At 40.8% G+C, this 16,555-nt stretch overlaps 1 protein-coding gene across 4 annotated transcripts in view; it reads right to left on the reverse strand.

Moving 5' to 3' along the window:
- Window positions 1-455: 455 nt before the first annotated feature.
- LOC144531448 (ceramide transfer protein-like) overlaps window positions 456-16,555 on the reverse strand; it is a 28,058-nt gene continuing 11,958 nt past the window's right edge. For 2 of the 4 annotated variants that reach the window (XM_078271589.1, XM_078271588.1), the window contains 15 exons: window positions 12,827-12,934; window positions 12,477-12,615; window positions 11,452-11,538; window positions 10,553-10,710; window positions 10,244-10,336; window positions 10,064-10,150; window positions 9,329-9,421; window positions 9,068-9,139; window positions 6,911-7,006; window positions 6,217-6,349; window positions 6,040-6,110; window positions 5,297-5,425; window positions 5,038-5,167; window positions 4,157-4,293; window positions 456-3,571 (listed from right to left, as the gene is read on the reverse strand). In XM_078271589.1, the coding sequence (XP_078127715.1) occupies window positions 4,166-4,293; window positions 5,038-5,167; window positions 5,297-5,425; window positions 6,040-6,110; window positions 6,217-6,349; window positions 6,911-7,006; window positions 9,068-9,139; window positions 9,329-9,421; window positions 10,064-10,150; window positions 10,244-10,336; window positions 10,553-10,710; window positions 11,452-11,538; window positions 12,477-12,615; window positions 12,827-12,934 (1,524 nt within the window). In that variant the 3' untranslated portion in view covers window positions 456-3,571; window positions 4,157-4,165. The remainder of the gene's footprint in view (window positions 3,572-4,156; window positions 4,294-5,037; window positions 5,168-5,296; window positions 5,426-6,039; window positions 6,111-6,216; window positions 6,350-6,910; window positions 7,007-9,067; window positions 9,140-9,328; window positions 9,422-10,063; window positions 10,151-10,243; window positions 10,337-10,552; window positions 10,711-11,451; window positions 11,539-12,476; window positions 12,616-12,826; window positions 12,935-16,555) is intronic. The other 2 variants (XM_078271591.1, XM_078271590.1) reach the window with 1 other exon arrangement.

A 16,555-nucleotide genomic window follows, 5' to 3' on the forward strand; every position in this document is an offset into this window, starting at 1 on the left:
CTTTACTTCAGAGACAAACGTGGTCACTTTGTAACACGTTATAATGCTCGCCTAGCTGCTAGCGTGGCACGCCCTCATACTCTGCTTCTGACTGGCTAGTAGTCCTTACCTAGGTACTGTCAGGGCACGCCCTCATACTCTGCTTCTGACTGGCTAGTAGTCCTTACCTAGCTACTGTCAGGGCACGGCCTCATACTCTGCTTCTGACTGGCTAGTAGTCCTTACCTAGCTACTGTCAGGGCACGCCCTCATACTCTGCTTCTGACTGGCTAGTAGTCCTTACCTAGGTACTGTCAGGGCACGCCCTCATACTCTGCTTCTGACTGGCTAGTAGTCCTTACCTAGGTACTGTCAGGGCACGCCCTCACACTCTGCTTCTGACCAAAGATCCTCTATACTAAAGAGAGCGCATTTCAAGCAGCGCCAACGGTATAAAACGTTCCACACTTCCTGTCTCCTAAAGAGGATAAACTTTATTTCACTTTTAAAACGGCAGCAGAAGTGTGACGCCGTCACAGTACATTTGTAAGTTGATCCCACAGCATTAGTATGAACAAATTATTTACAAAAAAGCTTTTCTAATTACATTCAGCTACATTAGAAAATGTCTGCTTTAGGTGAAAGAGCTTCAGCCTGGTTTGTCTTCCACTCAGCCGAGAGGCCGTGTATCATCTGGCTTCATTTTACCCACATCATTCTGCTCTGAGCTCAAAAATCAAAGGCTCAGGAGTGGAGGAAAATAACTACACACTTATCATGTGACCCAAGAAAAAAACAACAAACAAACATTTTGTGCTGTCCAAAGGTGGGACTAGTCCTAGACATACTAGACAGTATTGTCTGGGAAACGATTAGGGTAATGAAAACCAAATTGTATTATGTCCTCTTGAAAATGTTTTGCGATGGTTCCATTTCAGCCTGTCAACTGTAAAACTGCAAAGTCCAGAGTTACAGCTTCAACAGCCAACTTTAAATGTAACCGGATGAGTAAATAAAACATCTAATTAAGAAAATAATTAAGAAAGTAAGTACACCGTTCTATAAAAACTCAAGTACTTCAGAGTAGATGCTTACTAAACTCAGGACTTTGCAGCTCTGCACTGACATTTTTAGACTGAAGATACATGATAAAGACCAAACTTGACTGTATTAACAGAATGGTTTCCATACTCTAACTGCCAGTAGGCTACATATCACATGTTAGAAAAACCAGAAACAGCAACAGAAATGTTGAGGCGGCGATGCTTATACTGACATTAAATTGAAATGTATCTTAAGTCTTAATAATACTAGAACCTGTAAAAATATTCTGTTAGCCCTCTGTGGTTAATCCCAAATTAAGTGTCACCTAGTTCATTCAGTAAATATATTGTAGGACATGTTTCAAATCGACTCCTAGAGGAGATAATAAGGGGACCTCAGCCATGAGGCACTTCACTAGTGATTTCATAGGTGCGCTAACAGTACCCTTTATGCCATCGGAAACTACATTCTCCTCTTACACTAAAGCCTCCTACACATGATAGTCGGCAAAACCGCTTTGCACCTAGCCTGACAAGCCAGACCCACATCAAGATGTTGGGTCTGGGAACTCACCATTGGCAGGGCTCAATCCGAGGGGCGAGATAAACGGTTGTCTTTCAAATTCCCTCTGCCCTCATAGCCAACCAGAGCAACGCTAGTTGATAGATTAAACTTTTGCCGTATCCGGTTGGCCAAACTCCGAACACAGCTTCCTTTTTTAAGAATGACTTCAGTGCTTAACTCTCTCTCGACTAAGTCTTCCAGAGTCGCGGCTTAAGCCGATTCCAAAGACCGCTGTTCGCCAGCAGCAGCAGCCATCGTCTTTGTTTTCAAGTAGCAGGGAATTCATGCGGAACCGTCGCAACTCTGCCGTCCTTATGTTAAGCCCACCCACCGACTCCATACACAATGTGATTGGTCTGACCAGAATTTGGTTTTTCCAGCTCGCAAGCCAACGGAGAGTGGCTAGACTGACCCTGGCTGCAAATTACATTTGCTGTCGCTACGGTGCGTCTAGATTTCTAGGCTACTTTGCACCGGCCGTTCCATTGATTTCCTACGGGGGAGGGCAATGGCGCCCGACTACGCGCTGCCCCTGGCGTCGCGCATCACTCGGATTTGCTGCTTTGCGCTGCGCTCAAAGTTCCAATTATTTTAACTTTGACCTAGTTGCCGCTGACCTTTCGAAAGCGCAACCGATAACATAACAGCAGGTCGTTACCTAGCAACGGGAAATTGCTTGCTTGCCAGCCTTGATGACGCCCTACCTAGCGGTGCGCTGAGAGCAAATCGCTTATCATGTGTAGGCGGCTTCAGGCGTTCTCTGACTTTCAGCGACACTATTTGAAATTCATTAAACATTCAAAATATGTGCTATGACACCACGACATGTTTTACAATGACACAATTAGAAAGCCAAGCAAACAATGTGCACAAACTCTGTTTTGTACATTAAATATATGAAAAAGTCCTCTCGGCTCGCCGCTCCGTCAGCACCCAACGGGAGGTGTTTTCATGGGAGGGGGCGGAGTCAAAGAGGTCAAGTCTTACATCATAGGGGTCACGAGTCGATGACAGCCCTCTGGACTTAATCAATCAGTGATATTTCACTAGCAGAAGATAGCAGCTTAAAAAAAGAAAGCTGGAAAATTACTAGTTATGAAAAAAATAAAAATAAAATAAAACACACAAAATAGGAACTATAAATGGCAAGAAAAAAATATTTCAGTCTATTAGCAAATATCGGTTTCTTTTTTACAAAGCTCTTATAGAACATACATACATTTATATATTAAGATATCTGTAGGAAAAGAGACGTGACAAGTCAGTCGTCTACATGAGCATGAAAGATGGTGTCGGCTGCGTTTGGAGCTGCTGCGAGAGCTTTCATGGGGGGGGGGGTCAACTGGGCCGACTGCTGGGTGCATTCATCTCAGGAAACTCAAAATAATCTCTCATATATAGATTTAGCACTTTGGGACTTGATTCCGTTTCATATATTGTAACTGTATGTTGTGTTGTCATTCATTCTCTATTTTACAACAACAACATGTTCTGATGCTATTGGCTCACACCTTGCATTAAAGAAGAGCCCCTTGTTAGACTTTTTTTCAACCACTACAAAAAAAAAAAAAAAAGTGCTGCTTTGTTACGGTCTTCCCAAAATGATCTCTTTTGAATATCAACAATTTAGCATTTTATCAATCAAATCACAAAGAAGGGGAAACAAGTAGTGATTTCACTTGAAATGATTATGACAAGTCATGATATCACTGCCGTGTTTCAATAAACTGGAGAATCTCTTTCACATGAATGTCTTTCAGGGGTTAAAGGTTTGCCTGGCAGATGTTTGAATGCAGCCACCAGAGGGCACCGTTATGACGCTTCCTCCCCTACTAGAACTAACTTCTAGCTAAGAACTGGGGGAGGGGGGGGGAGAGAGAACCACGTGGAGGAACTTGTCTGGTCACGGCAGCAGAGCAGCAGTCCGTCTGAAGACGCTGGGTCCTCAAAGCCTCATGTGCAGTTCTGTCCTCGTGTCTCCGCACTGGAAAAGATGGCAACGCTTCATGTTATCATTTTTGCAAAGGTATGCACTGAGTAAAGATTCAGAAGCAGGGTTCAAAATTAGAAGGGGGTGGGGGGGGCTGGTGAATTGAACTTTTAACTTGTGTTGTCCAAAGTTTCTGTATCAAAAATATGGGTTTCTTTCAACCAAATTGCCCCAAAATAACATGGATAGTTCCATACACGAAACTGCTGTAATTATGCATCGACATACGTTCCTCTGATCTTAATTATTAGCTAAAGTAAATCAGAAGACGACACAAGGGTTAAGGCGAGGAACGAGAAGCAAATTGCATGTATGTGTGAAAACAGATTTATATCTTTTTTTGTGTGTGTGTGTGTGGAATATATAGCATAATTATATAATGTTGTCATTCTTTCAGAGGGGTAGGGGAAACACTGATATGCAAGTGGCTGGTAGCTTTGCTTCACTTGCCAGCCAAAAGAAACCTATTATCTATTGAGTGGCCGGTAACATTTGAACATTCACTAGCCATTTGGCTGGCAAATGAAAAAGTGAAAACGGGTGAATACATGAAACGGGATAAGCGAGCTCCTGCGTCACCTGTGCGTCTTAGAATAAGATGGGTTTGCCAGCAGTTTTGTCCTGGACGTAGGAGGTGAAGCGCTTGAGGAACTTTGGGTACTCCCTCTTCGCCACGGCCCTGAGCACGGAGGCCGGAGCCCAGCCTCCGGGATTCACTGCACACAGACACAGGAGACACAGAACTTTACTCAGCAACAAGGTTCGAACTAACGAGCACATCACAATCAGTCAAAATGGTTTCCTATAGTTTTTCCTCATAGATATACAGTATATACATAGCTTGTGAGATGCGTCTCTGCCGCGGCCATCTTGGAACGGACATTTGACCCGTTCTGATCATAAAGACAGACCTGTTGTGTGCTGCTTTTGGATGCTCATGCGAAATTGGAATAACAATTCACGTATTTAAATCTCACAAGAAGTTAATCCTCCTGTTAAGTAACATCAAGTTAAGTGACTGTCCTGATACTGAATTAAGCTAATGCTAGCTTGTTTAGGTATTTAGAAATGTATCGGTAAGATGTTTTAAATGTGTGTCATTTGCATTGTTATTTAACCATCATTTGCTTTTAATGCTGGTCTCTAGACTTTACGGACTTAGTATCTTTTCTTTTATTGTCCATATTATTCATGTGGATTTGTTATTTTATCATCCTGTTTATGATGTATGTGTATGTTGTCTGTGATGTCTGGAAGCTACTGGGACCTTGAATTTCCCCTTGGGGATCAATAAAGTATCTATCTATCTATCTATCCATAGTTTGTCCTTACAATTTCAATATCAAATACTATCAATAAAAAAATATGCAAGACTTTTTGTAAATGTAAGACTTTCATATGCCCTTTTTCAGATACCCTGAGTTCATCAACTGAAGCCAGAAGAACAGACGGATACACACCATTGGCGACGTAGGTGATTTTACACAGGATGTTGTCTCTGCTGATCTCTTTATCTCCCTCTGGTGGGCTGACCAGGGTCTGACAGATCATGCCGATGTTGATTTTGGCACGGACACACTTGTTGGATGGCTGTGGGACGACAGGACGGGGAATTAAGAAAAAAAAAAAGCAGCAGCAGGATTCTCATTCAGAATCTCAACAGATTCCTCGCGTGGCGTCTGAAACCTCGACTGGATCTGTAAGGACTCGATGGCTCACCTGTGCGTCGTCGTGATCCACGGAGAAATTGCAGACCAGCCAGGTGTCCGGGTCGTTCTCGTTGTTGGCCATGATCTTTCTCATGGCGGACAGGTACAGCACGTCTCTCTGAGATGCAGGCCACACCCGCTGCAGCACACATTATTTATCATTTACCATTTGTTATCATTTCACATTCAACAGATCATATACCAGAGTTTCTGCACGTTTCATTTAGTCACATTTAAGACTTTTTAAAGACCTTTTTAAGACCATTATGAATGAAATTTAAGACCTTTATCACAACATCAACTGAGCCCTAAATTCAGTTTTTTTAAGCCAAGTATCGCTGAAATTGCACTTCACCGTAGCGGAAGAATAAAATCTGTTTCATGTCTGTGGTACAATCTAAAAGATGTGGCAAATCACACGAAAGCTGATTGGCTGCAACATAAGTTGCATGTTGGTCTCATTTGTCGTCATAATACAGTAAAATTATATTTGGACTAGCAGAAAAAGAAACTACAACACTACGGGATAATAAAAAAAGAGCATTAGAGGTGGCGTTGCATGGACGTAGGAAAATGAAGACCTGTAAAATTATTTATGACCTAGACAGTACCAATGCTTCAGCTAATTTAAGACTTTTTAAGGCCTACAATTTCGAAATGTTGGGACTTTTTTAAGACTTTTTAAAACCCAGATATACAATAACAACAAACGGATCCGTTCCACTGTCGTGGTTATTTAGTTTGTGATCTTACCTTGTGCGTTTGATAAACGATGGCTGCGTTGGCCGACAGCGTCTCAACAACACTGAAGCTTTCAATAGTGGCTAAAAGAGGCAGAGAACATGGGAGCATTAAAACGTTTCATAATCATATCGTCAATCGTAAGAAATAGATTTAAAACTAGCATCGTTTCAGCGTTGGAGGACCTACTCTCCCAGTCGTTGCGGTAGGTTGTGTCCCAGAAGTAGTGGCAGATCTCGTGACCGGTCACGCCCTTTACTGAATGGGTGGCCTTCAGTGGGTCCAAAACGATCCCATTTTCTTCCACCTCTCTCCTGTACACCTGCACACACACACACACACACACACACACACGGCAAATTTGAAGGTGGAGTGAAATCTAGGGCTGCAACTAACGGTTATTTTTAAAAATTTGTCGAAATCCGTTGATTATTTTCTATCAAAGATATTCAGTTTACTGTCTCAGAGGAGTGAAGAAACTAGAAAGTATTCACATTTAAGAAGCTGGAATCAGGGCGCCCGGATAGCTCAGTTGGTAGAGCTATATAGAGATTTACTCCTCGACACAGCGGGCCTGGGTTTGACCCCTACCTGCGGCCGTTTGCTGCATGTCATTCCCCCCTCTCTCTCCCCTTTCATTTATTCAGCTGTCCTGTCAGTAAAGGCCTAAAAATGCCCAAAAATAATCTTAAAAAAAGAAGAAGAAGCTGGAATCAAAGAATTTCTCAAACCGATTAATCGATTATCAAAATATTTGTTAATGTAATAGTTGACAACTAATCGATTAATCTTTGCAGCTCTAGTGAAATCATTTTATAATCATGTTTGTTGACTCAGCGAAAGTTTTACATATAGAGAAACCTGAATAAACACCTCCTCATACCTTCATTTCTCCCTCCTCGACAACCAGCTGCCAGTTGGCGTCTCCGCCGACATCCTGCAGGGAGTAGGTCATGTGATTCTGCACCATCTCCTCCACCTATCACACAAGGCCAGGGACAGAAACACGATGCCAGGTCGGTTCATGACAACTTGAAAAGGCCCTCAGATATCAGCATGGCATAAACACCGCCTTCACACTGGCACTTGAAATCAGCTCCGTAATACGCAGTGCGCCCCCAGTGGACGTCGTACTACACCGTTGAAAGCGTCGGAAGCGAGTAGAAAATAAAATGGCGGAGAGACTAGAACGACTCATTCTGTCAGTGTCCGAATGTCCAATTCTCTATGACCTCTCATCTGAGGGCTATAGAGATATGAACAGAAAGGCTGCTGCGTGGAGAAAAGTTGCCCAGGACATTGATATCTCAGGTCGGTTAAAAGTGATATAGCGGTATAATGTCAATAGTTCGAGGTCTGTATATATAATTATACATTTTAATTGTATTAACTGCCCTAATAACGTTAGGAAATCATGAAAATTAAAAACATTACATGACAACATATCGTTATGAAATCCTTATTTATTTTATTATTAAAAGTTAAGAATTCAGATTTGTTTAGCAGTACCATAGCAATGCTAACTTCCGCTCGGATTGTTGGATAGGAACCGTCCGTTGCCTGTCGTACGAGTTCGACTTTTTTAACGCATCAAGATGACCAACGGACCCGATTTCTTTCCGCACCGCACTCGTTCGCATCGGTTCGGCCCCATTCGCATGCGGTCTGCGAATCTCCATAGGAAATGAATGACTTCCGGTCATTTGGCACCCGTATCTACGGCGCCAATGTGAAGGCGGCCTTACAGGCCGAGTACATCCACTTCCACTATAATCAACGAAACTGTCTACACCGTACACGAGAGCAGCGCGTAGTGGTGCGTATGCACGGCGGAGATCCGCTCTACAAGTGTAAAAATAGGACAGTCTTCTATTTATATTTTTTAAGTGAGGTGTGTGTGGCCCTTTTACACAGAAACCACCACAAAGTGTCTATATTTCTTTTAAATTAAAACTACCGATATACAGGAAACAACTTAATGACTGTCAGTGAGTGTATTGGCAATTTTTGTTTTAAGAGTTTCTGTTTCTATTTCTTGTTTCCCTCACGTGTGTCCTCTGATAACAGCTGACAGTAAATTGTCGTTTTCACAGCGCTGTGCCGGCTCCAGAAAACTGAACAATCAATCCCGAAAGCAAAAGCTCTCCGTCTCGCCTGTAACTCACACAATCCTACGCCATGTGTGCGCAGCAGGTGTAGCCAGTTAAAAAGATACATCTGCGAACGGTCCGCATACGTTACACGTTCAATGTAGCCAAAGCGTAAGAAGCAGCACATCATGATATACTGTACATTCTACAGGGTCTAGTTTTTTTGGGGACTAAAACGGACACAAATCGGGTGGCAAAAGGAAGACACAAAGATTCCATGTACAAAGCAGGTTTATATTCAAACTCTTATGTTACACAACAGACCTGGTAGTAGGGCTGGGCAATAATTCAATGTGATAATTTATCCTCTTACAATGGAATCATATCGTGATGAAATCATATATCGAGATATACAATTACGTTGTCTAAATTGATAACAAGCACGTACTAACTCAATTTTCTCTAAAAAAATCATTAAAGAATTGCAGATTTGTTTTAACATTGCACTGCTTTTGTGCATGCATGTAAACATAGTCAGTATATAGCTGGAATTTTTTTATTTTTTTTTCTCTGTATTTTCACTTGAAACTGTTTAACACACTATTGATGATTATCTAAAATCTCATTGTAAAATATTTAGTGAAAGCGCCAATTGTCAACTCTACAATATCGTCGCAATATCAATGTATTTGGTCAAGAATACGTGATATCTGATTTTCTCCATATCGCCCAGTCCTACCTGGTAGCACAATGTCTCTAAACAGTAACAGTTATTATTTCACACAGATATAAAGGGGAGCTCACGCTTCATGCTGCTACAGTGAGTTCCTGTGTGTTCATGATTCTTATAGCAGTTATGGGGATTCAACAGTCATGCAAACATGGTGTTTAGTGTAGACGGGGGAAAACACAGTGGAAGGGGGAATGGCTGAGCCTGGACAGTGAGTTACCTCTGTGCTGAATCTGTGGACGTCCCGAGGAGGGGCCCTGACTATCAGAACAGGGGAGGACTGACTATGAGGCTACATGAGGGGATGATGGAGGTAGAAAATTGGAGGAAAGGAAGAGACAAAGTTACACAAAAGGATAAGATGTCAAACTGAAAAAAAATGAGAATAATAAGGACCGTGAAGAAGTGGAGGAGGGACAGGTGGACTGATGAAAGTAGCTTGTAGGTGTGTACAGTTTTAGGGAGTAAAGGGCTGGGCTACCTTGTCAGCGAATCTGTGCGTGCCGGTGCTGGAATAAACGTCTCCGGGAGGGACTGGGCTGGATCTCTGTATCCTCGTTTTCTCAGTGTGAGACTGGACACAAACAAAGCACAACATTTTGAAATGTTGTGTGCAGAAATAATTATTTCACTGCCACAGATTTCTTTGACGCGCGATTCACGCACGCACGTTTTCAAAGAAACAACTCGCACATCCAAAATGCGTTGGAAAATATAAACTTTGCTCTTGCTATAGCATCACCGTTTATTTACAAAAAACTTCCTCCGGACCTTCGTCTTTCCTTCTTTCTTTCGAACAAAAAAATAACAATAAAATAAAATATAAAAAACACAATAAGTGCGTAGCAACAAACCAAAGAGAAAAAACAATATCTATAGAGTGTTACCAATAATATTTTTCAAACTGTCCGAAAAGGAGCGGGATGAAGCCGAAGCTTGTTATATTTCCCATCAAGAGCATTCATGTTGATAAAAGCATTAAAAACGTGAAAGATATCCCTTTTAAAGTACATTCAGAACAGATAAAAAATGGGAGATTAATTTGTGATCAATTGCGAGTTCACTTAAGACAATTATGCGATTTACTGCGATTAAATATTTGAATGGATTGACGGCCCTACTATTTTTTGAATATACTACTACCTTCAAAGTATCTCATTGCTTTTATCCAACATCACCTTAGTGGTAAAAACACTGCGTCTGATCTTTTGCTTACCTGTTCTTCTATTTTGTCGTGTCTGTCGAGAGCAGCTTCAACTGCATCGAAAAACTCATCCTCATTGATGAGGCTGTTTGGACCCTCCTGCCAATAAATAAGGGGAGAGGGAACGTTACCTCAAAAGTTCTATCACAACACAATCTTAATGCTGCGTTACGGATGGCTTTTATACTTCACCTCATAATCTGGCCCTCCAAAGTGAGACTTTTTCTTCAACTCACTGAGGGCTGATTTATAGCCGTCCTCTATTCTTCGCCGCTTCTCCATCTCCTACACGAACAAAAATACAGAATCATTAAACAGATCCTACAATAACTTTCTCTCCTGCATCTTTTTTTCTGTTGTTGTTGTTGTAGATGACTACTTCTCTACTGGAGGTAAACGAAGAAAAACAATCACTATTGTCTGACAAAAACTAAAAGTAACACAGGCTTTCTTCCAGGTAAGTAGATGGAACATGGCTAATTAGATCCAAATGTTACAAACCTTATCGACCCTCTTTTGCCAGTTGTCTTCTCTCTTCACCATGAGGTCGATGCAGTGGGACAGAGTGGCCAGGATCCCCGCCGTGGTGGCCTTGAATGTGATGGCCTCACCCTTAAAGTCTATGCCATTGATACCCTTGGGGCTCAAGGACTGGAACACTGCACAAAAGAGGAGCATGGGACTAAAACATACGCTAGTTGTAACAAACACCATATCTGTACGCAGTGTTGGGTAAGTTCCTAACCTAATATTCTCTTATTATTGTCATTTCAGTTAAGACCATTCCTTACAAACTATATTAAATATATTAAATATCCATAAATATGGGAAAAAAAGTGCTAAAAACACATTTTCTATGACAAAACATTTCTTGTTCGGCCAAAGTTAGAACAAGTAATGGTTATTTCAATTGAGACATTTTTGTGTTTTTTTTACTGTGCCGTCTAGAGCTGCAAAGATGAATTGATTAGTTGTCAACTATTACATTTATTGTGGACTATTTCGATAATCGATTAATCGGTTCGAGTCATTCTCTTGTCAAACAAAGTAGAAATTCTCTACTTCCAGATGGTTAAATGTGAACATTTTCTAGTTTCTTCTCTCCTCCGTGACAGCAAACTGAATATCTTTGAGTTGTGGACAAAACAAGACATTTGAGGACGTCGTCTTGGGCTTTGGGAAACACTGATCCACAATTTCCCCCATTTTCTGACATTTTAAAGACGGAACAACTAATCGGTTATTCGAGAAAATGATCGACAGATTAATCGACAGTGAAAGTAATCGTCGGTTTCTTTATAAACAGTATCTAATGCTGTTTTTCCAAACTTTAAGCTTGAAAGTCAATGCATATTTAGGGTTGAAATAGAAAAATACTTGAAGAAGTCTGCATTACTCACATTTTTCTTTGCTGCCGTTGTTGTTATTGTGCAGAAAGTCTCCATCTGTCCGGGTGTTGGGGAAGTCATCTTCATCATCCTCCACGACTGGAAAAAGAGAAATTAAGTTTCAGGGAGGAGAAGCAGAGACAGGTAGCTGCCGTTTCTCGCAGGACACCTACTGAAAGCCAACCAGCGTTTCAGGGCAGGGTGGCGCCCTGTGGCCCATTCCCAACTGAAGCTACAGCACAGCGCACCATCAGACTGACAGAAATCTGCTGTGCTGGAGAATACGACAATGGTCTGGTTTCATCTTTAGAATGGAGAGAGAGAGAGCGAGCAGAGAGAGGGAGGTGAGGAGAACAAAAGCAGGGCTTCATTCAATGTGGTCATCCACAGGCACCCAGTGCAGGCTGCCATGAGCAAATGTTCAGCCAGCCGAGATGGGGTTAGGATGAGGGGGCTTGTAGAATAACTGCTGCCTGAGTCACAACACACAGACCAGTGTATACATGATTCAGTGCAAGTGCACTCCAAATATTGTCCGCACATTGCTAGACGTAATGCAACAGCTACGTGACGAAATAAACTAGGTTTCAACAAACTAATTATTTTCTTAATTCTATTTATCTAGTGGTTAATAATAATAAGAATTGTTTTGTCTGTAAAATGCTTAAAAGTGTTAAAAAATGATTATAATTTCTTGCATGTGCCATCTTTAAATAGTTTTTTTGAAAGAAAAACATTTAGTTTACTCTCATATATGACAAAAAAAAAGGCATGAAATCTTCACTGTTTGGCATTTTAGCTTAAAAAAAGGCTGGAGCACTTATCCAAAATGATCAAAAGTCGCTTATTAATTTTCAATCAATCGACTAATCGTTTCAGCTCCCAAATAAAACTGGAATGATATTGGAACGGTGCAGGAAAGTGGTATTTTCACAATAAAATAATCTTCACTTCTCGTCTAAAAGCACACAAATCAGATCCCCTACAGAGTAACAAAATAATTGGTTAAAAGAAGTGTAGGTGCCTGTGGGTCTTACTTTTATCCCTCTGCAGCTCATCCTTAGACACGGCGTCTGAACAGCTGTCAAAGTATTTCTGAAGCGTGTCCACCTGTCTGCACAAGATATCTCTGAAGGTCTCCATCTCTGCCAGCTTCTCTTTCAGGCTGTGACCCTTCTAAAAAAAACAACAGAGCATCAGTGAGAGAGTTGTTAGGCCTTTGTTTATATTTCTACGAACCACAAATCAACCATTCCAGTACATGTGGAAAAAATGAACAGCTTGTGTGTGTTTGCCTACAAATAACAGACAATTCCTCATGTTTGCAGATACAAAATGGAAGCCAATGACTTCCTCAGCCAGAGTAAACATTACCCAGAAAACTGACCTTGAAGGAGGATGTGGAGGTGGCAGAGAAGCCGCTGGTGGCTGATGTGAGAGACAGCATGGAGCCATGTCTCCTCAGACTGGACTCGGAGCCATATCCAGAGTCAGCCTATATGGGGGGAAAAACAGACACAAGTTAGTAATCTTGTCACAAAGCAGCCTAACTCAATAACATACTGGGGGTGTAAAGATATATCGATCTGAATCAATATATCGATTCAATCCTCAACGGTCCAATATAAGCGATACAAAGTGAAAATATCGATTCATATCGCCATCTTTAAGCTGCGCCTTGATTTTGAAATTCCCACTTTATATTTATTCTTTTTATTAAAAAGAGTAGTTTGTTTTTAATTTAAATGTCTGGAAGAGCTTAGTAATGAAATTGTCAAATTATATTTTAGTTGCTTATTGTAAACATTATAATATAAATGCTTGTGTTAATGGGCTTATGTATCGTCTCGTATCAGGATCAGGCCCCTGAATTGAATCAAAATTGTATATGTATATGGCAGACTTTGTGATATCAGTAAATATCGTATCGTTGTCCAAAGAATCACTATAACATCATACCCATTTAACATACATCATAGTTATTCATTTAGCTTAGCTGCCACAAACGCAGGGACTTCTAGAGGTAACCCAGTGACCCAAAACCAAAGCTTAACCACCACTAATCCTTCACTGAAACTGATCTAAGTAATCTCTGTTCTAGCTGTCCATCTCATCTGAAGTGTTCCATCGGTTCTGGTAATTTAAACATCACACCAATGTTTAATTAAAACATTAACAATGCTGTTCTCTTCCCTTAAAGTACACCATTCTAACGTTGTAAATCCCGAATGACCTATGTTTCTATTTTAAGTTACTTTTGTGTTACATCCAAATATGTACACAAGGTTGAAATCCTATTAGAAACTACAAAAAATAGCTTTCCAGAAAGCCTTATTAATATCCTGAATGTTGTAATGAACCATTTAAACAGGATATGGTTAGGGATCTCAACAGAAGCACAGCATGACACAGATTCAGTGACCATGGCAACACAACTGAAACATCAACAGACTTCCTGGAAGCCTGACTGGTTCCCCTCTCTCCTCTTACATAACATCCTGGCCCTCAAAAAAGATGGCCGGTGACAGCAGAGAGGAGAGGTTCAACGGCACAGAGAGATACCGGCGGAAAGGAGAAACAGAGATGCGTTTCCCTTTAAGAGACACTTCCAATTACAACCACCAGGGGGCATGAAATGTCAATGCACGTGACTGGCAGTTGTAAGAGGCTGGGGTAACTGTCGGTCAACAGCCTTTAGTAACTGTATTCACATAAGATTTCAGTCAGCTGCTGTTTGCCCTTTAGCCAATATACTGCTGCCCTACTGACTTCATCAGCACATCTTAACCGTTTGCATGAGGGCTGTTTAATCTGTTTGATAAGAACAGTAATATTAAGATTCTTTGTTTAAAATATGTACAATATTTAACTGTTATTATGTAACTATGGGTGTGATATGTGACAAGTATGTCAAGCTTTATGATTGTATTGAGTTTTTGTAAATGATTTAACTACTAAGGGGTAGGATAAAATAGGTTTGAACTTCAACCTATTTCTTTTTGTGCATGTAAATTAAGAAAATATGCTAATGAAATTAATTATGTCATCCCTTTCTCTTTTTTTTTAACCTTTTTTTCTGTTTTGTTCGATGTGTTTTCAACAGCTGCTGTTGTCTTTTTTCATATTGGATGTTACGTGCTCAAAATGAATACATGAATACAATGCAAAAGAAGAAAAAACAAGCAAGCAGAGGTTTTTGTTGCAGCTACATCATTTGATAAAATCAGAAAATACGAAATAAAAAATGAGTAAAAAGTAACATTTATCAGCAGCTGCATCTCCTGTCAACAATCTCAGCTGTGTGTATGGTAATTCTTACACGCATGCACATCTTCTTAAAATGCACGCAGCATAGCAAACACTGAGTATGAGTGTTTACGTGTCGGGTGATTAAAGCTCGAGTGCACTCACACTCCTGACTAGTGACATAAAATCTGGTGCTTATGAAAAGCTGCCCTGAGTAGAAACAGACTTACCCAGGTCACAAAGCTGTTTCAGTGATAAAAATAAAACAATAAAATGAGTGTAGAAGACAACCTTACTGGAATTTATGCCATATGGCTGTCAGTGCACATTGAAAATAAACAACAAGCACAGTTTCCTTTAACAGAAAGTATCCTAGAAACAAGTGTTGCTTTTAGATTTCACTCTCTAACTAAGAAGCCTTAACGGTTTGCTGTTTATGTGTTGTGTCTCCTTGGAGACGCTGGGCTGCTGAGTGCTGGGAGTAATGTGGATTCGAGAATGAAGCGGGGGCTTCTAGAAAGAGGAGTTTTCAGCGGTGACTCATAGTGGGTGTGATAGTGTGTGTGTGTGTGTGTGTGTGTGTGTATGAGTCACAGTGGTTCTCCGGTACTGGGATGAGTGAGTGAAGAGGGAACAGGGGGGGGATTTCCCAAACTAAGGACTATGACTGAGCATGCATGTGTTTTGGCAGACAGGCTGAAGGTGTGGTGACTGCCTACTCCTCATCTATGTCAGACAGATTTGCAACTATTGCTCCACTCTGGATTATGTCTGCCTTAGATTAAGACTTTCAAACATACACATCAGTATAACAAAACTTTTTGTTGATGTTGTGCTGTCATTTTTCTCTTTCCTCTATGGCTAGGATGAAAAAAATATACCATAAACACTCATGGGATCCTTTACATTAACAATGCAAAACATAGTTTACATATTTGATGGTTGGTTGCTGTGTATATACGACCATAAACAGATTGTAGGTATTCTCGTCTCCGTTGCAACCTCCTTTTTTGTCCTTCACATTGACTGAATGAAATGGGCACTGCTACTTTTGCTCTCCCTGCAATACAAGGCTTTTCACAAAGCACTTAAAAGGTTGAACTTGCATTTCAGCCCTGGGTAAATTCACATTGTACTGACATCAACTCTTAAATCCCTAGACTCAGTCTATCGCTCCGCCTTGAGATTTATAACCAGTAATGTCTATGGTACATATTGTATTTTATATGACAGGGTTGGATGGTCTTCTCTCCAAGAAAGACGTGCTACTCACTGATATCTCCAAGGCTCTTTTTTTGGAAAACTGCCATCTTACCTTACAGATCTACTTTTGTCATTCAGAGCGACATTATCAGACTCGCTCTGTTGACTGGCTTTTACTTCATGTTCCACGAGCTCGCTCTGAACTTGGAAAAACTGCTTTTAGTTTTAGTGCACCTGACTCATGGAACAAAATACAACACTTTCTTAAAATCAACTCACTTGTGCCTTTTTGGACATTTTGGGAAACTGATTTTGGACCTCTAAACTTCTACTTGTAATTGCTTTACATAGTTGTATTTCTTTTGCATCCTGGTTGTCCTGATCTGTTTATCAAATTGTTTTTCCATAGTTCCAAAGTTTCAGTGTCTTTCTCTGTTCTTATGATGGTGTTGTTGTCCTTGTTTTCTGACTCAATGTCATTGCAAATGAGGGCTGCCCCTCAATTATCTTTCGAGTATAAATTATGATTGAATGAATGAATGAATGATATTTTAGGCAAACAACAAAGCAAGAAAGCCGTGACTATGAGTCCAGGGCTAACGGACTCTCCTCCAGGGCAGGTTAACCTAAACTTTTCAGGGCTGTCCCCAGAAAATCTTTAAAACAG

The sequence above is a fragment of the Sander vitreus genome, chromosome 16 (assembly GCF_031162955.1).
Source record: "Sander vitreus isolate 19-12246 chromosome 16, sanVit1, whole genome shotgun sequence".
Lineage (NCBI taxonomy): Eukaryota > Metazoa > Chordata > Actinopteri > Perciformes > Percidae > Sander > Sander vitreus.